This window comes from Nerophis lumbriciformis, linkage group LG05 (genome assembly GCF_033978685.3).
Source record: "Nerophis lumbriciformis linkage group LG05, RoL_Nlum_v2.1, whole genome shotgun sequence".
NCBI classification, from domain to species: Eukaryota; Metazoa; Chordata; class Actinopteri; order Syngnathiformes; family Syngnathidae; genus Nerophis; species Nerophis lumbriciformis.
The window spans coordinates 39,194,787-39,213,993 of record NC_084552.2 but is presented as its reverse complement, the minus strand read 5'-3'; the positions used below and the strand labels follow the sequence as shown (position 1 = coordinate 39,213,993).

The 19,207-nt window shown below is 41.3% G+C and overlaps 2 protein-coding genes across 4 annotated transcripts in view; one reads left to right on the top strand and one right to left on the bottom strand.

Moving 5' to 3' along the window:
• nlgn2a (neuroligin 2a) overlaps positions 1–19,207 on the top strand; it is a 440,867-nt gene that overhangs the window by 166,902 nt on the left and 254,758 nt on the right. For 2 of the 3 annotated variants that reach the window (XM_061960378.2, XM_061960372.2), the window contains exons 1-2: positions 4,602–4,736; positions 7,526–7,679. The gene's annotated coding sequence lies outside the window, so the exon portion shown is untranslated. Of the gene's footprint in view, positions 1–4,601; positions 4,737–7,525; positions 7,680–19,207 lie in introns of those variants that run through there. The other variant, XM_072913207.1, reaches the window with a different exon arrangement.
• On the bottom strand, positions 4,393–7,814 carry tmem256 (transmembrane protein 256). The gene is made up of 4 exons (XM_061960383.2): positions 7,547–7,814; positions 7,289–7,326; positions 4,951–5,031; positions 4,393–4,692 (listed from the first exon to the last, which is right to left on the bottom strand). The coding sequence occupies exons 1-4, from the start codon at positions 7,623–7,625 to the stop codon at positions 4,549–4,551; spliced, it is 342 nt and encodes a 113-aa protein (XP_061816367.1). The 5' UTR covers positions 7,626–7,814; the 3' UTR covers positions 4,393–4,548.

Genomic DNA, 19,207 nt, shown 5'->3' with positions numbered 1-19,207 from the left:
TTTTAGGGAAAACAGTTTAAATAAACAAATTGTCTGCTTGCCATAACCATCATCCATGTGTTTATAATAATTGAATATCATCAACAAAGAAATTGCACTTTTAATATGGGAGCATGAATTTAAAAAATATATATATCTCCGCTCTGTGCTGCCACACAGATCACGGCACCCACACACCACCACTCTCACATGTGCTCTTTTGCAACTTGTCCAGGAACTTCATTTGGTCCGGACTTTCTTCGGAGCAACAGAATATATAACGTTTCATAATCTTTTTTTTATAATCAAATTAATGGATTAATTGTTGCAGCAATACTCTACATTCAAAGCTCCGTGGCCACGTACTTCCCCTCAAGAATTTCCTGTTTGAATCCTCACAATGGTGAATCAGTGTTAATTGTTAGGTGTCATTTTGGTTTCATGTCAAAATGTAAACATTGTGATATAAAAAAGGACTATAAAAATATAAATTCTAATTTAACCAGGAAATATAGATTCATGGATTGTGCAGTTGTTTTAATTTTGGTTGTGCAGGATGATTCACTAAATGCTGCAGTGAGATAATATTCCCAGAATAAGTGATTTTTCTCGCTGACAAACTTTAGGGCCAAGACACCATTTGTTTATCTTTAACCCACTTTCTGTCGTTCTCTATCGCATGCACTCACAGATTTCAAGTACTTTGAGTAAATGTTCATTTAAGTGCTGCTGTGCCGTTAAACGCCATCAACACATCTCGAGGGTCTCAATGACCACAGATAGGGAAAACACATCCCCCTATTGTTATGTGTTTAATTTGTCATTAGTGTGACTCAGTCTACTTTAAATGATCCAAACCCACTTGCAAGTACTTAGAGATGTTTTTAAAGGCAACGTCCATCAGGACAAATGAAGGTCACTCTGCAATCTAGTTATATGCTTCATCTTTAATTGAAGATGAGCAACAAGTAGTTCATTGATCATCTGAGTGGAAGGTTTGTCTTGATAATGAAGAGAGCCAAGACATCTTTCCATTTGAAAAAGACATAAGCACATTCAGTTGATTATTCAAGAAAATAATAGCCACATGAATTAATATTGTGTGTCAGACTTAGCATTTTTTTTGTTTTAGCTCCCATCTGACTGAAAGGACGCTCTGTATATCCCATGACAATGTGACATCTTAGTACGTTAACGTCACCTGCGGAGTCCCACAAGGTCAGTTTTCGGCTCTGTACTCTTCAGCATCTATATGCTGCTGCTTGGCGACTTCATACGCAAATACAGTGTTAGTTTTCACTGTTATGCTGCTGACACCCAAATTTACATGCCCCTAAAGCTGACAAATACGCCAGATTGTAGTCATCTAGAGCAATGGTGTCAAACGTACGACCCAAGGGCCGGATCAGGCCCGCAAACAAGTATAAAAATGTACCTGCATTTTTTTTAATGAAATTAACATCTGTTCTAATTGTGTCCACTGATTGTCGCAATACCAATTCTTTGTATGTTTGTAGATGATGCTACATATGTACAAAATAAACCACATGATGTTAGTACAGTATCAGTCGAGGAAAATGATCAAACTACATAAATAACATTCTGAAATTGGATTTAGGTATAATTTTTTTTATCTTGATAGATTGAAAATTAACACCAATGAGTTGATTGATGAACATTATCACATCATTTATTCAGAAAATATAAATAACTACAAATCAAGATAGAATACTATTAAGTAAGTGTAGAAAAACCCAACAACATTAGGATTTATACAATTTCAGAATGTGCTTGTTCTATTTTTAAACAAAGAAAACAATCTGAAGTTTTTTTTATGTTTAAGTTATCGTGCTGTGATTTTACCAGTCCGGCCCACTTTAGTAGATTTTTCTCCATTTGGCCCCCGAGCTAAAATTAGTTTTTTCATCATCTTTGAAATCCTAAAAAAAAAAAGACGTGTGTTCTTGTCTCTCATAATGATTGTGAATGATTCTGCGGCCGTTTGGAAAGGGCTAAGAGCCCTTACGAACTATAAGCCCAAAACCCCCTAGGCCCTGAATGACCATCATTCGTCATGAACGGTCTCCAGCTCATCAAAGCTCTGCTCCCCCCACCATCACCCTCCCCACCAACGCCAGCACTTCATTAAAGGAGTTAAAGGACTCAAAGGACTCCAAGGACATCACAGGACTCCAAGAACATCATAGGACTGTAAAGGCCCTCTCCATCCAAGAGGAGGATGTACGCCGGCAGTTCTTGAAGCTGAATACGCGGAAGGCCCCCGGGCCGGATGGTGTCTCCCCCTCCACTCTCAGATACTGTGCGGACCAGCTGGCTCCTGTCTTCACTGACATTTTTAACACCTCTCTGGAGCTATGCCGTGTGCTTTAAGACCTCTACCATTGTCCCTGTCCCCAAGAAAGCACGGATCACAGGACTTAATGACTACAGGCCAGTTGCACTGACGTCTGTGGTCATGAAGTCCTTTGAGCGCTTGGTCCTGCCCCACCTCAAGGACATCACCGCCCCCCTCCTGGACCCACTGCAGTTCGCCTACAGAGCCAACAGGTCTGTGGATGATACAGTGAACCTGGCCCTCCACTTCATCCTGGAGCATCTGGACTCCCCAGGAACCTACGCTAGGATCCTGTTTGTGGACTTCAGCTCTGCCTTCAACACCATCCTCCCTGGACTGCTACGAGACAAGCTCTACCAGCTCAGCGTGCCCGACTCCCTCTGCAGTTGGATCAATGACTTCCTGACAGACCGAAAACAGCACGTGCGGCTGGGGAAGATTGTCTCGGACAGTCGAACCACGAACACTGGTACTCCTCAGGGCTGTGTACTCTCCCCCTGGCTCTTCGCCCTGTATACAAACTGCTGCACCTCCAGTAACCAGTCCGTAAAACTGCTCAAGTTTGCGGATGACACTACCCTCATCGGGCTCATCTCGGATGGCGATGAGTCCGCCTACAGGAGAGAGGTGGGCCGGCTGGCGTCCTGGTGCAGCCACAACAACCTGGAGCTGAACGCCCAGAAAACAGTGGAGATGATCATGGACTTCAGGAAAGTCACAGCCCCACCACCCCCCCTCACCCTGATTGACTCTCCCACCCCCGTCTCCATTGTGGACTCCTTCCGTTTTTTGGGCACCACCATCACCCAAGACCTCAAGTGGGAGCCGACCATCAGCTCCCTCATCAAGAAGGCCCAGCAGAGGATGTACTTCCTGCGGCAGCTGAGGAAACTTAAGGTGCCGACCGAGATGCTGGTGCAGTTTTACTCAGCCATCATCGAGTCCATCCTGACCTCCTCCATCACCGTGTGGTTCCCCGGCATCACAGTATAGACTGCAGCGCATCGTACGTGCTGCTGAGAAGGTGATTGGCTGCAAGCTCCCATCCCTCCAGGACTTGTTCTTCTCCAGGACCAGGAGGCGTGTGGGTCGGCTCACAGCTGACTCTTCTCACCCTGGACACACACTATTCTCCCCTCTCCCCTCAGGCAGGAGACTACGGTCCATCCAGACCCACACCTCCTGCCACCTGAACAGTTTTTCCCCTCGGCCATCAGGCACATGAACAATAACTCCTAACAGTAGCTCCTTTGAATTCCTTCTAAGTCTATAACAACATCTGATAGCTCAGTTACAGCTCTTGTTATTACCAAATATGTGTTATGTGTGTTTTATGTTGCATGATTGCACCAAGAAAAATTCCTAGTTTGTGAACCCGTTCTCAAACAATGGCAAAAAAACGATTCTGATTCTGAACGGTATGCAAAAGGACAGTTCCCCTTTAAGTTCCCCCCCCTCCATTCAGAGGATACCAGGTGGCCACAGTTAATTTCAGGAGAGGTACCAGCCTGGAGGAGGTGTTACCTGACCCGAGATGGAATACTCTTCCATGTACAGCAATAGACATGTCTGTAGATGATTGGTTAACCCTAGAAAGAGATAGACACCCAGCCCCCCCCCACCCCCCCCCCCCCCATACCCCCCAACTATCTGTCGGTTGCCCATTGAACTGAACTTCACACTTAATCTACCAATTTAACACTTAATTAAATAAATGTAACAATACTCATTCAACCGCCTACCCGAATGCAGCTGAGATAGGCACCAGCATCCCCCACGACCCCAAAAGGGATAAGCGGTAGAAAAATGGATGGATGGGCGTTCAGTAACTGTACCCTCTTCACATCCATTGTGGCCAGTCACCCTGGAAGAGGGGGTCCCTACATCCATGATCCCATCTCAGAGATTGTTCTTTTTCGCCCACCTGGGATTTTTTAAATAGTTTTTCCTTGGGTTTAGATCAGGGATATTGTGAATTTGTGAAGCCCTTTGTGGCACTTGTGATCAAAGGCTGATTCATTGATTGAATGTTGTCAGGCCTAAATGAAAAAAATGCATTATGAATTTCAATATTTTATTTTCATCAAAACAAGGTGATATAAAGAATATCTGTACATTCATCGTAACAAACTTGTTTCTCCGTTGTCAGATGGCTCGGCTCAGATAGTGTTGTTGTTCTGTTATCTCAGGCCAACACGCTCAGGCCTAGCCAATCAGAGGATGAGCGCCAGCCAGCCAGCGATCATCGCCATGCCCCCCACGGGGGCCATCTTGCGAAGGCCCGGGTCCCCAGTCATGGCCTGGTGGTAGAGCGAGCCGCAGAACATCCCCATGCCGGCGATCAGGAGGGTGCTGGCCTGTTTTTTATTTTGACAAGAGAGGAGACACGTTTCTAACCCTGGTGATTGACAGCACACATAAGTTACAACACAGCCACCAAAAGCACATAACCCAGAAGCCCAACATCCACAGCATGTTTTAGCTTTTTCACTGTGCAAACACAAGCTAGCGTCTCATTAAAAAAATGCTGTGAGTGCAAAGTAAGACAGATGAAAGCAAAACTCATTGTATTCATTATTTTGTTTATATCATGCTTATTGGAACAGCTCACTCACCACAGCGGGTTTACTCGACTGCGCAGCACCCAGCAGGGCCAAGCTATGGTAGAAGTGATACTTGTTGGCCGTCTCAAATAACTGCAGAAACACACATTCAACAGCTCTCAAACTACAGGTACAATAACTTAGAACAGTGGTTCTACTTTTTTCAGCAAGTACAACCATAATGGCCTAGTAGCGAAGTAGGCCTAAGTATTCATTAAAACAAGGCAGAAGTTTTATTTAAGAAGTCCAATTAATATGTTTGGCCACTGTAACATTACACACAATGCACAAACACCATCAACAGTGATACTCCATATACAGTACATATAAAAGGGACAAGCGGTAGGAAATGGATGAATGTACAGAATTATTCGGCATACCACTAGATGGAGCCGACGACCCCAGTATGAGAATAACTGACTAAGAATATTGTACAAAAGTAATTTGTTTTCACAGTTCAGTTCCCACTGAGCCCAGTTAATGTCTCAGAAATATATTGCAGTTTATTCACTGATTTGAGTGCTGGTGAGTACTTATGTTATGATGAGTACTTTCTATCATTGTGGAACTGAATTCACTAAGCGTTGGATTGTTCACCCACTAATAGGAAACATAACATGGGCTTAGACCTGGGGTCGGCAACCCAAAATTTTGAAAGAGCCATATAGGACCAAAAATACAAAAACAAATCTGTATGGAGCACCAAAAAAATACAAGCCTTATATAAGTTTTATAATGAAGACAACACATGATGTTAATATCTATATTAGTATACTATCAAAATAACTGCGTGCCGCATATCTTCGTTGGCAGAAATTGTATTTTTATCCTACACATTTTTACAATATTGTAACACATTAGTAAAACTGAGGCTTCTCAGAGGGTGAGATGACTCTTGGAAATTACTGGCTAAGAATGGCCAAAGGTACAGTATAGATGTGTGTGTCCAAGTTAAAGGAAACGGCAGGCTGTCTTCTTCTACTGGATTTATTACAATCTATGCAAGCTGGGTAACGTTTGCTGCGGTCTGTAACGGCACACAAACAACGATCAAAAATGCAGCCAATATCACATACGGATAATGTGTCATGAGACATGCAAATATACATTAAATACACAGAGGACATAAGTAAAGGAAATTAAATGACTGCAAACCTGGCATAATGATGCAATATGTACATACAGCTCACCGAAACAGCATGTTTGCATCGATTAGCTTGCAGTCATGCACTAACCAAATATGCCTGTTTAGCCCTTGACACAAGTCCTTAACTCAACAAAGCTCACCTTTGTGCATTCACTTACAGCACAAAAAGTTTGGTGGACAAAATAAGACAAAGAGTGGTATAAAACACGTCCTTCTGTAGCAGTGTCGGAGAAAGTTGTAAATGTAAAACTACGGTGAGTTTAAGGACCGCCAAACTTAGGACAAAACAGTGCTCGCCAAATACTGTCCTACAGTGAAGCATGTTTAATATAAACAGTGGGATATCTAATAATTAGGAAGGTTTGTGTCATGTTTGTCCTCCAACAGAAACCATTTTAAAACAAAAGATTTATATTTTCCCTAATCTTTTTCCATTTTCATAATTTTTTTAAAAAGCTCCAGGGAGCCACAAGGACGGCACTAAAGAGCCAGATGCAGCTCTAGAGCTTGGTGAGACAGGTTAGTTTTAACCCGATGCAATAATTAATATTGGAACAGCACGTCACCAGCAAGGTTAAACTAGCCTGTCTCACGACGGTCTAAGCCCAGCTCACGTTTCTTATTACTGGGTGAACATCCATCCATCCATTTTCTACCGCTTGTCCCTTTCGGGGTCGCGGGGGGTGCTGGAGCCTATCCCAGCTGCATTCGGGCGGAAGGCGCTGTACACCCTCCAATACAGAGATTAGCTTTTTTAAATTTGAGTTTTTATCAGCTGCAAGCTATAGTGGTCAACAAAATATTTCACTCTGTGTGTAGTAAATCTATCGGATATAAGTTTCACTTTTTTGAATTGAACTAACCGCAGAGGCGCTAATTTGGGGCCTTAAGCAGAATTGTATGTGGAGGCCCCTAACCCATTACAAAAAAAATGTCACACTTTATGTGAAACGATTTTTACACTTTGTCAATCTTGAATTCAACTTAATGCATGTTTTTTTTACAAAGCCATTTCATGGGAAATGCATTGTTCAATATTTCGTTTTTTAAACTGCAAAATACCACATTTAACATGATTTAAACGTATATCATCAATGCTTTTTGAAATAACTCTTACCTAGAATAAAAATATGCATGTATTTAAAAGTGTGTATTGTAAATACACAAAAATGTGCACACAGGGGGAAAGGTAAAATATCTCACCACTCTCTGGTAATCATCTGGGTCGCTGTTCTTAAAACCTGCAATAAGAAACACGCCTGTTCAGATAATGAATATAACTCAAATAAGGTCAGGTTTTTGATGACTTTACATGCCGATTGTTATGTTAGTTTCTGACACACGAAGTAAACCTAGTCCTATAGAGCTTCTGTTTTTCCTGACGTGAAGCTGCGCCGGTAACCGAAGTCAATATTGACATTGTTATGTTCTTCTACGCAGTCTGGTCTGTGGAGAACCTACCGTGCGCCCCGTAGGCCCCAAGTGCCACCGCCGAAGCCCCGGAGAGAGCAGCTAGCCGGCGGACAACAACGGCGGTCATGTTTGCCTCTACACAACCGGAAGACGAGCGACGGTGTTGCCTTCATGTGCTTCGGTAATTCCAAGCTTTTGTTAGCGAATACACTTGTTCAATGTTTATAACATGTGTGAGTTTCGCTTTTAATATATTTAATTGTGTTTCAATATCAAAAAACCGTTCCTGTAACTACATACTATAATGATTCGTATATTTATATTTCGAATGACCTAATTACACACTGTGTATGAACGCAGCAACATCAAGCTGGAAGTTATTCAGTCTCACTTCCGGTCCGCATTTTTGTTAGGATCTTTGTAAAAATTGAAAGATAAACCATTGATGTGTTTATCCCATGGCTAAAATAGCTTCAACATATCAATATATTTAACATTCTCCAACTGAGTTACACATTTTTTTCTCTAAGTTGTCCTTAGCGTAATGGAGGCGGGGGCAGGTTCTACATATGCAAAGCTGAGTCCTGCATATGTCCTACAAATGTTGTCAATTATGGCTTCTAACTTTCGACATCGGATATTTATTAAAAAGCAACCCTAACCTCAATTTATTAAGGTAGACAAATAAAATGATCATATAAAAAGCACTTTCTGCTTTTCAGGCCTCACTTTTCAAATACATTATTAATAGAAATGCTGAATTATACTAACATGCATCTTTATGTATAAATAATTAATCTGCTCCGGCCCCATTTTTTGAGTATGCAACAAACTGCCACAGCTCTGAAAGGAGCATAGAGGGGGAATTAGTCTGCATCTTTTTGCAATTTGGTAAGAACTGACAAGAGGCTGTTATGTGTTTTCAGGGAGTTCTAGGAAGTAAAGTTTAATTTCCCTTTGAAAGAACTGCACTCATTTCTGCAAGGAGTCTTCCAATAGGGGGCACTGTTGTGCCAATTTGTGTGTCTGGATGGAGCAGCCTATTTCCCCATCATTCCTCGTCCTGAGGTGACTTTGAAAGAGCATTAAGACAATGCAATTTAATTAACACATTTTGATGAGCGTGGAATTAATTAGAATTAAGCCTTGTATGAGTCACAGGCTTTCACTATTAACTTCGAGCTGGACACGGGCTCTAAAATGTGGGGGACTTTGCTGCAACATTCATGAGGGTCTGGAAAAGTTAAAGTGAAAACATTCACTGTGAAATAGTATTTTGTTATTTTAAATGATCAGTACGCTGACACACACACAAGCACCATACAACAAATAAAGAGGGAAAAGGCTCTAGTGTAAAACATGCTGCAGCCACATAAACGCTGCAGGATCCAATGGACATACAGCTCATGTCTGAAAGAAGCACATCCTTCACCTGTGTGACGTTGCCCTTGTCCAAATCTCTCCAAACTTGTTCCCACCATTTGTTTGTGCTGCAAAAAAGTTTGGTCTAACAATTATAGTTTTTAAGTTACTAACAAATTATGATTTATTACCAGCGCCCCATATTCTCCAAATCTACCCAAACGATTCCTATTTGTTTGTGTTGCAACATATTTTGGTCTAACTATTATAGTTTTTAAGTCATTAAAGTTTATGGAGACGTTTTATGGAGATGGTTATCCCAGCGGCAGCACGGTGGTAGAGGGGTTAGTGCGTCTGCCTCACAATACGAAGGTCCTGGGTTCGATCCTGCACTCTGGATCTTTCTGTGTGGAGTTTGCATGTTCTCCCTGTGACTGCGTGGGTTCCCTCCGGGTACTCCGGCTTTCTCCCACCCCCAAAGACATGCACCTGGGAATAGGCTGATTGGCAACACTAAATTGGCCCTAGTGTGTGAATGTGAGTGTGAATGTTGTCTGTCTATCTGTGTTGGCCCTGCGATGAGGTGGCGACTTGTCCAGGGTGTACCCCGCCTACCGCCCGAATGCAGCTGAGATAGGCTCCAGCGACCCCGAAAGGGACAAGCGGTAGAAAATGGATGGATGGGGATGGGTTATCCCAGCAGGCACAAGACATTAAGACAACATTGATTATACATACTCACTTCAAAACAACGTTGCAAAATAGCTGTATTTGTAGATTGAGACAACATGGATGTCTAACGTAGGCTCAACGTTGTTGGTTGGGAAATTACCAGATTTCAATGGTCAAATCAATGTCAAAACCAGACATTAAAGAAACGTCTTAAAAAAGCATGTTGTTTCAACGTTATGTTTGACTTGCTCAACGTCAGGACCTAATACAATACGTTCTTAACATTGTTGGGGCGGTATTGCTCGGTTGGTAGAGTGGCCGTGCCAGCAACTTGAGGGTTCCAGGTTCGATCCCCGCTTCCGCCATCCTAGTCACTGCTGTTGTGTCCTTGGGCAAGACACTTTACCCACCTGCTCCCAGTGCCACCCACACTGGTTTAAATGTAACTTAGATATTGGGTTTCACTATGTAAAGCGCTTTGAGTCACTAGAGAAAAGCGCTATATAAATAGAATTCACTTCACTTCACTTCACTTCAATGTCTTGTGCATGCTGTGATGAAACCATAAAATATTAACTTCAAAATCGTAACAGCACAAACAAAAATATTTGCAGCACAAACCAGCACAAACTAATTGGACACGTTTGGGGAGATTTGGACATAGTTGGGGTGTAGTTATGATTAATAACACATTAATTGCACAATAATAACATAAAACAATAGAATGTTCATAACTTAACAACTGTAATAGTTAGACAAAATTGATTAGCAGCACGAATGTAGCACTAACAAATGGAACAAGTTTAGGGTGATTTGGACAACGTAGGGGGGCTGGATGACATCACTAGTCAGAAAATGCATTTTAGGATAACTTAATAACCAGAATGGCTCAAACAAAACATTTTATTGCACACATGTAGCATAAACGATTGTGACAAGTTTGGAGGGATTTGGACAAGGTGGGGGGACCACCTTCACGCAGGCACATTCTTCAGGTCTGGTGTAACATTCTGCATTTTTCTTACACATTTGTTGTGGATTTTACAGCATATTAGAGTATTTTTAATTTTCAACATTTCTCGTTGCATTTACTTCAGTGTTCGTGTGTTGTTGGATTGTTTCTGTTTTTAGCGTTCAGACGGTGCTGCTTACTTGCTCCGATGGCCATGGTTCAAAAGGCAAAAAAATGTGCTTTATTCCAGAAAACAAAATCTAGGATATGCTTTTCCTTTCATCTTATTGAACAGCTGAGGGTTATTTTATCAATATATCCTACAGCATATAGTGATGTTTATTTTAAGCCAATGCATTTGTTCTGCAAACACATTTCAATGCAAAGGCAAATAACGTGGAGGCAGGTTGTTTGCTTGTCAGCTTTGCTTTTCCTCCAGCTCGTAGCAAACCAAAGGTTGAAGAAGCAAATATTGCACGATAGGGAAACTTGCATGACAGCTTGTCAGAAGCGTGTGTGACGTTGCACAATAACTAAAAATAGACAGGAGTGCATAAGGTGATGTCAATAATGACATTCGCCATTAACTTTTATGTGTTCTGACTCATTTTGAGAAGGCAATCATCTTTATGCTTGTTGGCTATGATGACTAGCAGACGTTTTAAGCAGCCAAAAAATGGACATATGGCACACTCATATGTCACAGCTTTTCATATCAGCCACTCGTGTCTTTCCGTCGCTCTCAGCCAACGATAAATTAGGAGAGGATGCTGGGAGAAGCAGCAAAGACAAGCCTGTCGAGTGACATTTTGTCGGAGTGTGTGGGCCATTGTGTGCTAGGGGAGGCGACAGTAGTCATTGGCATGAATACTGGGTTGGCAGAATAACACACACGCACACACACACACACACACACACATACACACACACACACACACGCACACACACACACACACACACATTGGCCCAAAACAGCCTCAGGTATGCACACAATATTTGTCACCGCACTCATGTCAACAAAAAAGATTTTCTTCTTCTTTTGCTGTCTGCAAAATTGTTTTTTTCTTTTGCTACGTTGGTCTCTCAGTAGTGTGTATGTGTGGGTAAAACCTGAAATGATCCATTTGGAATGAAGATATTAATATTTATTGATACTTTTTTCCACTAAAGCATGTGTCAAACTCGACACACACACAATGATCATGAAAATGAAGGTACTCGTTTTACTTGTGCCTATTATAAACTGTCTTTTTGATGTTTGCACGCAAAGGTCTACTGTGTGCATACACACACTGCACTGAACCAAAATAGCCTCGAGTACACACACACGCACACAGACACACACACACTGCAGTTTTTACCTCCACACTCACCCCTCACGCAAAAGAATATACACGGGCAAAGTCATCCCTTGGTTAATGTCAGGATGTTTGTGCATTTATAATAAAATGTTCCAATGAAGTTGCCCATGTTTTAAAATATTATTGTGTACGCACACACAAATATACACACTAACACACACAAACGCACAGTTGCAGTTCCAGCAGGCTCCCCAAGTCGTGTAAGCATAATTAGCACCCTCGTTAAGCTCATCTGCATCCTTCTTCAAAGGAGATCAATGCAAATGGATGCAATTTAGCTACCGGCACCAATTAGGCCCCAAAACTTCTATCTTCTAGCGGTAGAAACTTGGTTACAGCGAGACTTTGGTCATGGATAGATAAGAAATGCTTTCACTACGGCTGCACTGAGCGCATAATTGAATCATCGTTTCTTTTCTTTTAATCCTCCTACCCTTACATAACTTTAGGATTTAATCCCATTCTGTCACTGTACACTCTTGGTTAGCTCAAAAACAAAGTGGCAACCTAAATTAGCTCACCTTTTTTGTCAGTTTTTATACCCACACACACCCGTACTTACACTTCAATAAGTATACTATGTTCTTAGTTCTTGAAGGCGCACATTTTGACAGTGTTGTGTTGCCCCAAGTCTGTTACTAATGTGCTTACTTTCCAGAAATGACAATCATAATATTTATCCACTTCTTCTCATTTTTAATTGCAAATTACACCCACTCTAATTAGTCCCTCCCAATGTTACCTACAGGACTGCAATCTATCTGTGGCATTGGGCAGGTGCATGGTTTTTCCTGAGCAATACTTGCAGTCATGTTCATGTCTCCTAACTCGTTGCTTTAAAAAAAGAGAATCTAGAAGGGTGTGAATTGACCTTCTTGTCGTGTTCTGTGTTGGTTTTGTTCTTCTTCTTCTTAATTTAGTGTATATTTATGTTTCCAGTACTCCTAGTCTTCCTTTGTTTACGTTGTTGTTGCTAAATGCACCTGGGCTCACGCACTTGTTTCTGTTTGTTGATTAGTGTCTCCACCTGCCGCCGCCATTAAGTACTCCCCTTTATATGTCGATCTCACCCTGTTAGTCCGATTTCTGTTCGCTAGACGTTTTCCTTTTTTTGCCATGCTTCAAACTTTCTTGCTGTTCGCCTTGTGCAACTGTTTCTGTTTTGGCTTCATGCTACATTTTACAGGGAAACTGCACTTTTTTTAAATGTTGCCTATTGTTCACAATCATTATGAGACAAGAACACACATGTCTTTTTTGTGTTTTTATGGATTTTAAAAATGATTTTTAAAAAAAACGCTTGTAAGATGCAGCTAATGGGAGCCACTGTTGTAGCCTTCAAAGCCCTATAAAACAATTTCAAAATCTTCAATCAACGTTTTATATACACACTGCAAGTCTATATATAATGTAGTAACAGACACGTTCATAACAATATGTAATATGTTCAATATTTACCGTATTTTGGTAATTTTAAGCATTACCGGAATTTCGTTCCTCAGCGCATTTCTTTCCGTTTCCATAGATAGATAGATAGTACTTTATTAATTCCTTCAGGAAAATAAAAATTCCAGCAGCAGTGTACAGAATTGAGATCGAATTTAAAAAGTAAATAATGAGGGTATATGTTATTGGATGGGGGTATATGTTATTGTAGCAGCGCAGTTCCGACAACTTGTGTTCCTCCGTCCGGGTACAAAACGCTGGTGTGTTCTAATCATGGCAGACTTGGTAACAAACAACAAAGACCACTATTTTTGGACATATGAGGATTCACAACCTTATCTTTTTTAATCTGGATATATGGAGGATGAACTACTGCTTCTAGAAGCCAGCACGAAAGAAGAGTGAGGCGTTGTAGCAGACGGAAGCTGAAAGAGTGTGGTGAAAGTGAATCGGAGCTGCAAAATGTGGAATTTGAAGCCAAGCTATTTCGACATGAATGTCATGCTTACCCATAATAAACCGGAAAAACGTCCCTAGCCAGCTGTACCAAACAGACAACTGCCCAGCTGCACTCGGGCGGAAGGCAGAATCCTGGAGAAGTCGCCACCTCATTAACCGTCATCAAAAAATATATATTTGAAGCCAGTTTGTGAGGTATTTACATTATTAAAAGTTACATTGTTAGTTAATTTATCGGATAAAACAGCATTTTACAGACTGATATTAATATGTCTACTGTGGAGGACACTGCTTCTCAGAAAGTAAAAGTTGAAAGACACTAAAGTGAACTTTATTGTTTTACACTGGATGTTTGCATTGTCACTTTTGTCTGTATTATAATTACAACATTTAAGCATTATGTTTGTGTTCAATTACATTACATTCATTATTGAATGTAATGTAATTACATTATTTACACACTATTACATTTTTAAGTCTTTTTTTTTACATATACCACAGTAATATTGTACCGTGGCCTTAATACCGTGATAATATCGTACCTTGAGATTTTATATGCTAGCATCTAGGTTTTTGTATTTTGGCCTTGTGAAATTAATAAAAAGCCTACACCTTAAGGACACAGCCATCGCTCCAATACGACCTAATCGCAACACTGTATTGTCAATTCCCCATGCGTTCAAAACATATAACGCATTGAAATGACCATTCGCACCGTGTCAAAAATGTATTTATAACATGCAAAAAAGACATCAGATGCATAAGCATTGATAAATATACATTGATTTAACACAGACACCACCACTGCGGGTCTCGCCTCCTGCCATACCATGTCTGTTCCCATGGTAACATGTTAGCTGTTGTAGCGCAATGGCAGAGTGCGATGTCGTAGTTAATTCCAAGAATGTGTAAACACAATTTTCTCTCACAATCTATTGGGCGACTCTCAGAAGGCATACATTGTCTATTTTGTTTTGTAGGGAGTGGACATTGGCCAAGAGGATTGATGGAATAGCGGTTTATAAAGGTTTAAAAAGAGATCTCAGTCTGTCTGTTCACGGCTTGAAATGGTGGGGATAGGATGAATTATATCTAACAAATAGTGTACGCTGTACATACCAGTGGCGGGCCATACGTTTCTCACCTAGGCCTACTTCACCTCTCAAAATACCATAATTTATGTCACCACATGGACACGGCTGGAGATATTATACAGAAACGCACTTGCACGCTACTTGTAGTACTTCTTACGTGGTACTGTCAAAATTAAAAGAATTGCATAAAACAAAGAAATAAAATATTAATGCCGTATAAGCCAGTGGTATCGTCGCAGTCGGTTGATTTGTGTGAAAGTGGCGAGCAAACCATTTCACAGCAAAAATTGCCTGCCAAAAATTGATTTTGATTTGTGGAAAAAGTTTGGACACCGCTGTGTTAAAGCCTTATTCCAAAATGGAATAAATTCATTTTTGTCCTCAAAATTCCACACATAATATCCCATAATGACATCCTGGATGAAAACCAATGCTTACCATCCAACCTGATGGACTTTGAGAGGTGCTGCAACGAGGAATGGGGGAAACTGTCCAAAGGTAGGTGTGCCAAGTTTGTAGCAACGAATCCGAAAATACTTGAGGCTGTAATTGCTGCCAAAGGTGTATGTATGTACTGTATGTATGTATGTATGTATGTGTGTGTGTGTGTGTATATATACATCGACGTCCCACTGGGGTGAGTTTTTCCTTGCCCGTATGTGGGCTTTGTACCGAGGATGTCGTTGTGGCTTGTGCAGCCCTTTGAGACACTTGTGATTTAGGGCTATATAAATAAAGATTGATTGATTGATTGATTGATTGATTGATGTATATATATATATATATATATATATATATATATATATATATATATATATATATATATATATATATATATATATATATACATATATATATATATATATATATTAGATATAAATATATATATATATATATATATATATATATATATATATTTATATACGTATATATATATTACGTATTGTCTGTAGAATTTTGAGGACAAAAATGAATTTATTCCGTTTTGGAATAAGGCTGGAAGTTTTGCGGATGCACTGTATAACATATGACAATGAGAGCTGTTGTATAGCACCAATGACGTTTCAGTTGAAGTGTAATTTTGTGATTTCTATATTTGAAGAATCATTTATTAGAGTAATATTTACCTTAACGTTACTCCTGTTTTAGCCTCCCTTCACTGGCTGCCTGTGTCTTTTAGAGTCCATTTTAATATTATCTTACTCGTTTTTAAATCCTTACGTGGTCTTGCCCCACCGTACCTCTCTGAGCTGCTCCGCTTCTATGCCCCCACCCAGTCCCTCAGGTCAGATGATCAGCTGATCCTGGAGGTACCCAAAACAAAGCGCAAGCTCAGAGGGGACAGAGCCTTCTCTGTTGCGGGTCCCAAACTCTGGAACGATCTCCCTCTCCATGTGAGACAGGCCCTTTCTTTGGCTATTTTTAAGACCCTTCTTAAAACCTATTTTTATTCACTGGCTTTTAACCCAGCATGAGACTTTAAACTGTTTTTAGCTTTGAACTTTTTTAACTGTTTTTAACTTTTAAACTGTTTTTTATCTAACAAATTGTTCTTAGGGTAATTTATATTTGCTTTTTCAATGTGTATTTTTATTTCTGTTTTAAATGTTATTTTTTAGTCTGTCCTTTGCCTCTGTTTCTTTGTGGTGTACAGCCCTTTGTTTTTCAACTCTGCTTGTTTTTAAAGGGCTTTATAAATAAAGTTGGTATGGTATGGTATGGTTAACTAAGCAAATAGAAAACTAAAATATTTGTGATCCGATTAATCTTCAGAAATGGAAAATAGCCGATCAATATATCGTCTAATCCCGCCAAACTGTAATGAACCTCCTCAATGTTAATTGCTCACACACCAAGTAAACACAGTAGCCACAGTTATTGTTCTGCAGCTCATTAGTCATTGCATACCTTGTGATAAGCCCTAGATGGAGCTAAATATAGCACGTTTGATAATTCATAATTTCACAAATGAGACCAGATATTTATGAGGCATGTCTTCACATATCAGTCTTTAGCGCAAATGAATGGCAGCTCCCTCATTTCACGCAGCCCCGCTCTTTCGGTGTAATGGAGGCGAAAATGAGGTGACGTTCTTACAGTTTTAGCCGCAAGCTCCAAAAATACGCATACATCCTTACTGTACGTCTAAAGCCATTAACCACGTGCCGTGCTCAGACAAGATATTTCTGTTTTCCCCTTTTTCTATTTCCTCGTGGAAATTAGTGCATCTGCAGATTTGTCTTCTAATTATGGCAGCCGTAAAAACAAAGGAAATGAGAGCATCCCTCGAATTAAATGCATTAAAAATTTCAAAGCCGGCCTAATAAACTGTGAAATTGTTCTTACCCGCCACAACATTAGGTACACCTGCAGAGCTGATTAGACCGTCTCACTTGCTGCAGTGTCAAAATGTTGGAAACAGCTGGGCTACTATTCATATTTGTTCTTTTTGGCCTCATTAGACGCAAGTGGGGCAGCACGGTGGATGAGGGGTTAGTGCGTCTGCCTCACAATATGAAGGTCCTGAGTAGTCTTGGGTTCAATCCCGGGCTCGGGATCTTTCTGTGTGGAGTTTGCATGTTCTCCCCGTGACTGCGTGGGTTCCCTCCGGGTACTCCGGCTTCCTCCCACTTCCAAAGACATGCACCTGGGGATAAGTTGATTGGCAACACTAAATTGGCCCTAGTGTGTGAATGTGAGTGTGAATGTTGTCTGTCTATCTGTGTTGGCCCTGCGATGAGGTGGCGACTTGTCCAGGGTGTACACCGCCTTCCGCCCGATTGTAGCTGAGATAGGCTCCAGCACCCCCCGCGACCCCAAAGGGAATAAGCAGTAGAAAATCAGACCCAGCGTTTTTTGCTACGGAGCCACTTCATGGAAGAATCCTCATTCTTTACCCTTTTTGTGGACTTTCCATTGGCCTGTGGAGAACCGGGACAACAGAGACTCTTTCCAGGAGGACTTTGAGTTGGATGCGCAGACGCTGTACGCTAGCTAGCAGCTAGCTGCTAAGCTAACGAAGCTAGCGCGGAGAAAGGCGGCGCCGGTCGCCGGTCAGAAGGAATCTACTCCTGCACACCGTGACCAGGACTTCTCGGAAGACAGCAGGAACTTCACTCGGTGACAGAAAACACCGTGAGTATGGCTTCCTGCGCGTCTTGCACCTTACTCACGGAGAGGCTGGCTCTGCTAGAGGGCCGTGTCCGCCAGTTAGAGCAGAGTAATCTCGTAACTTTAGATGTTGCGGACACATCTGCTAGCGTTAGCTGTAGCGAGCTAACTAGCCCAGCCTGTAGTAGTCCTAAGCAGCCTACAAGCTACGGTGTACCGGTTGAGACGCATAATAGATTTAGCTCTTTAGCTAGTCCTACACCCCAGTCTACCGGGCACCACACCTTAGTCATAGGGGACTCCATCACCCGAAACATAAAGCTTAGCAAACCAGCCACAATTAAGTGCATCCCTGGGGCCAGAGCACCTGACATTGAGGCTAATCGTAGGGAGCTAACTCGCAACAGGCCTAGTAAACACGTACGACAGGCTAATCGCACCACTAGTTATGCGAATATAGTTGTACACGTTGGCTCCAATGACACTAGAATGAGACAGTCAGAGATTACAAAGAGAAACATAGCCAGGACTTGTGATCTCGCTAGAAAGATGTCCAGGCATCGAGTAATTGTCTCTGGCCCCCTGCCTGCGAGAGGCAATGATGAGAGATATAGCAGATTAGTCTCGCTTGACAAGTGGCTGGCTAGCTTCTGTAGACAACAGGGACTAACGTTTATTGATAATTGGCCCTCTTTCTGGGGCAAACCAGACTTGCTGATGAGAGACGGCCTTCACCCTAACCAGGAAGGCGCCATCATCCTGTCTAAAAACATAGACTACTGTTTAAGTCACATTTGACTAACTACACTAGAGCAAGCCCGGTCACAGGCAATTACAGAGCCTGCTAGTCCGGGTGAGGAGTCAGTTAAGCTAGAACTAGCCAGCACCAGGCTGGATAATTCCTGTACGCATAGCAATTTTCTTAGAATAACACACAACTCACATAATGTGTTTTCTGTTGTGAATGTGTCCGGGGTAGATATGCATTCTACTGAGGTGGCAAATCATGATGCGTTCAGTCGATCGCAGCATCAAGCAAACAATCTGAAAATTCCCGTCGTATCAATTCCTAGATATGGTCGAAACTATTTAAAGTGCACTACGTATAATAAACGCAACATTATTAATATTGCTACTACGGATAATTTAAACAAAAACTCGTCAAAACAGCCCAATACTTATAATATGGGCTTTTTAAACATAAGATCATTGTCTCCCAAAACGTTATTAGTTAATGAGGTCATTAGAGACA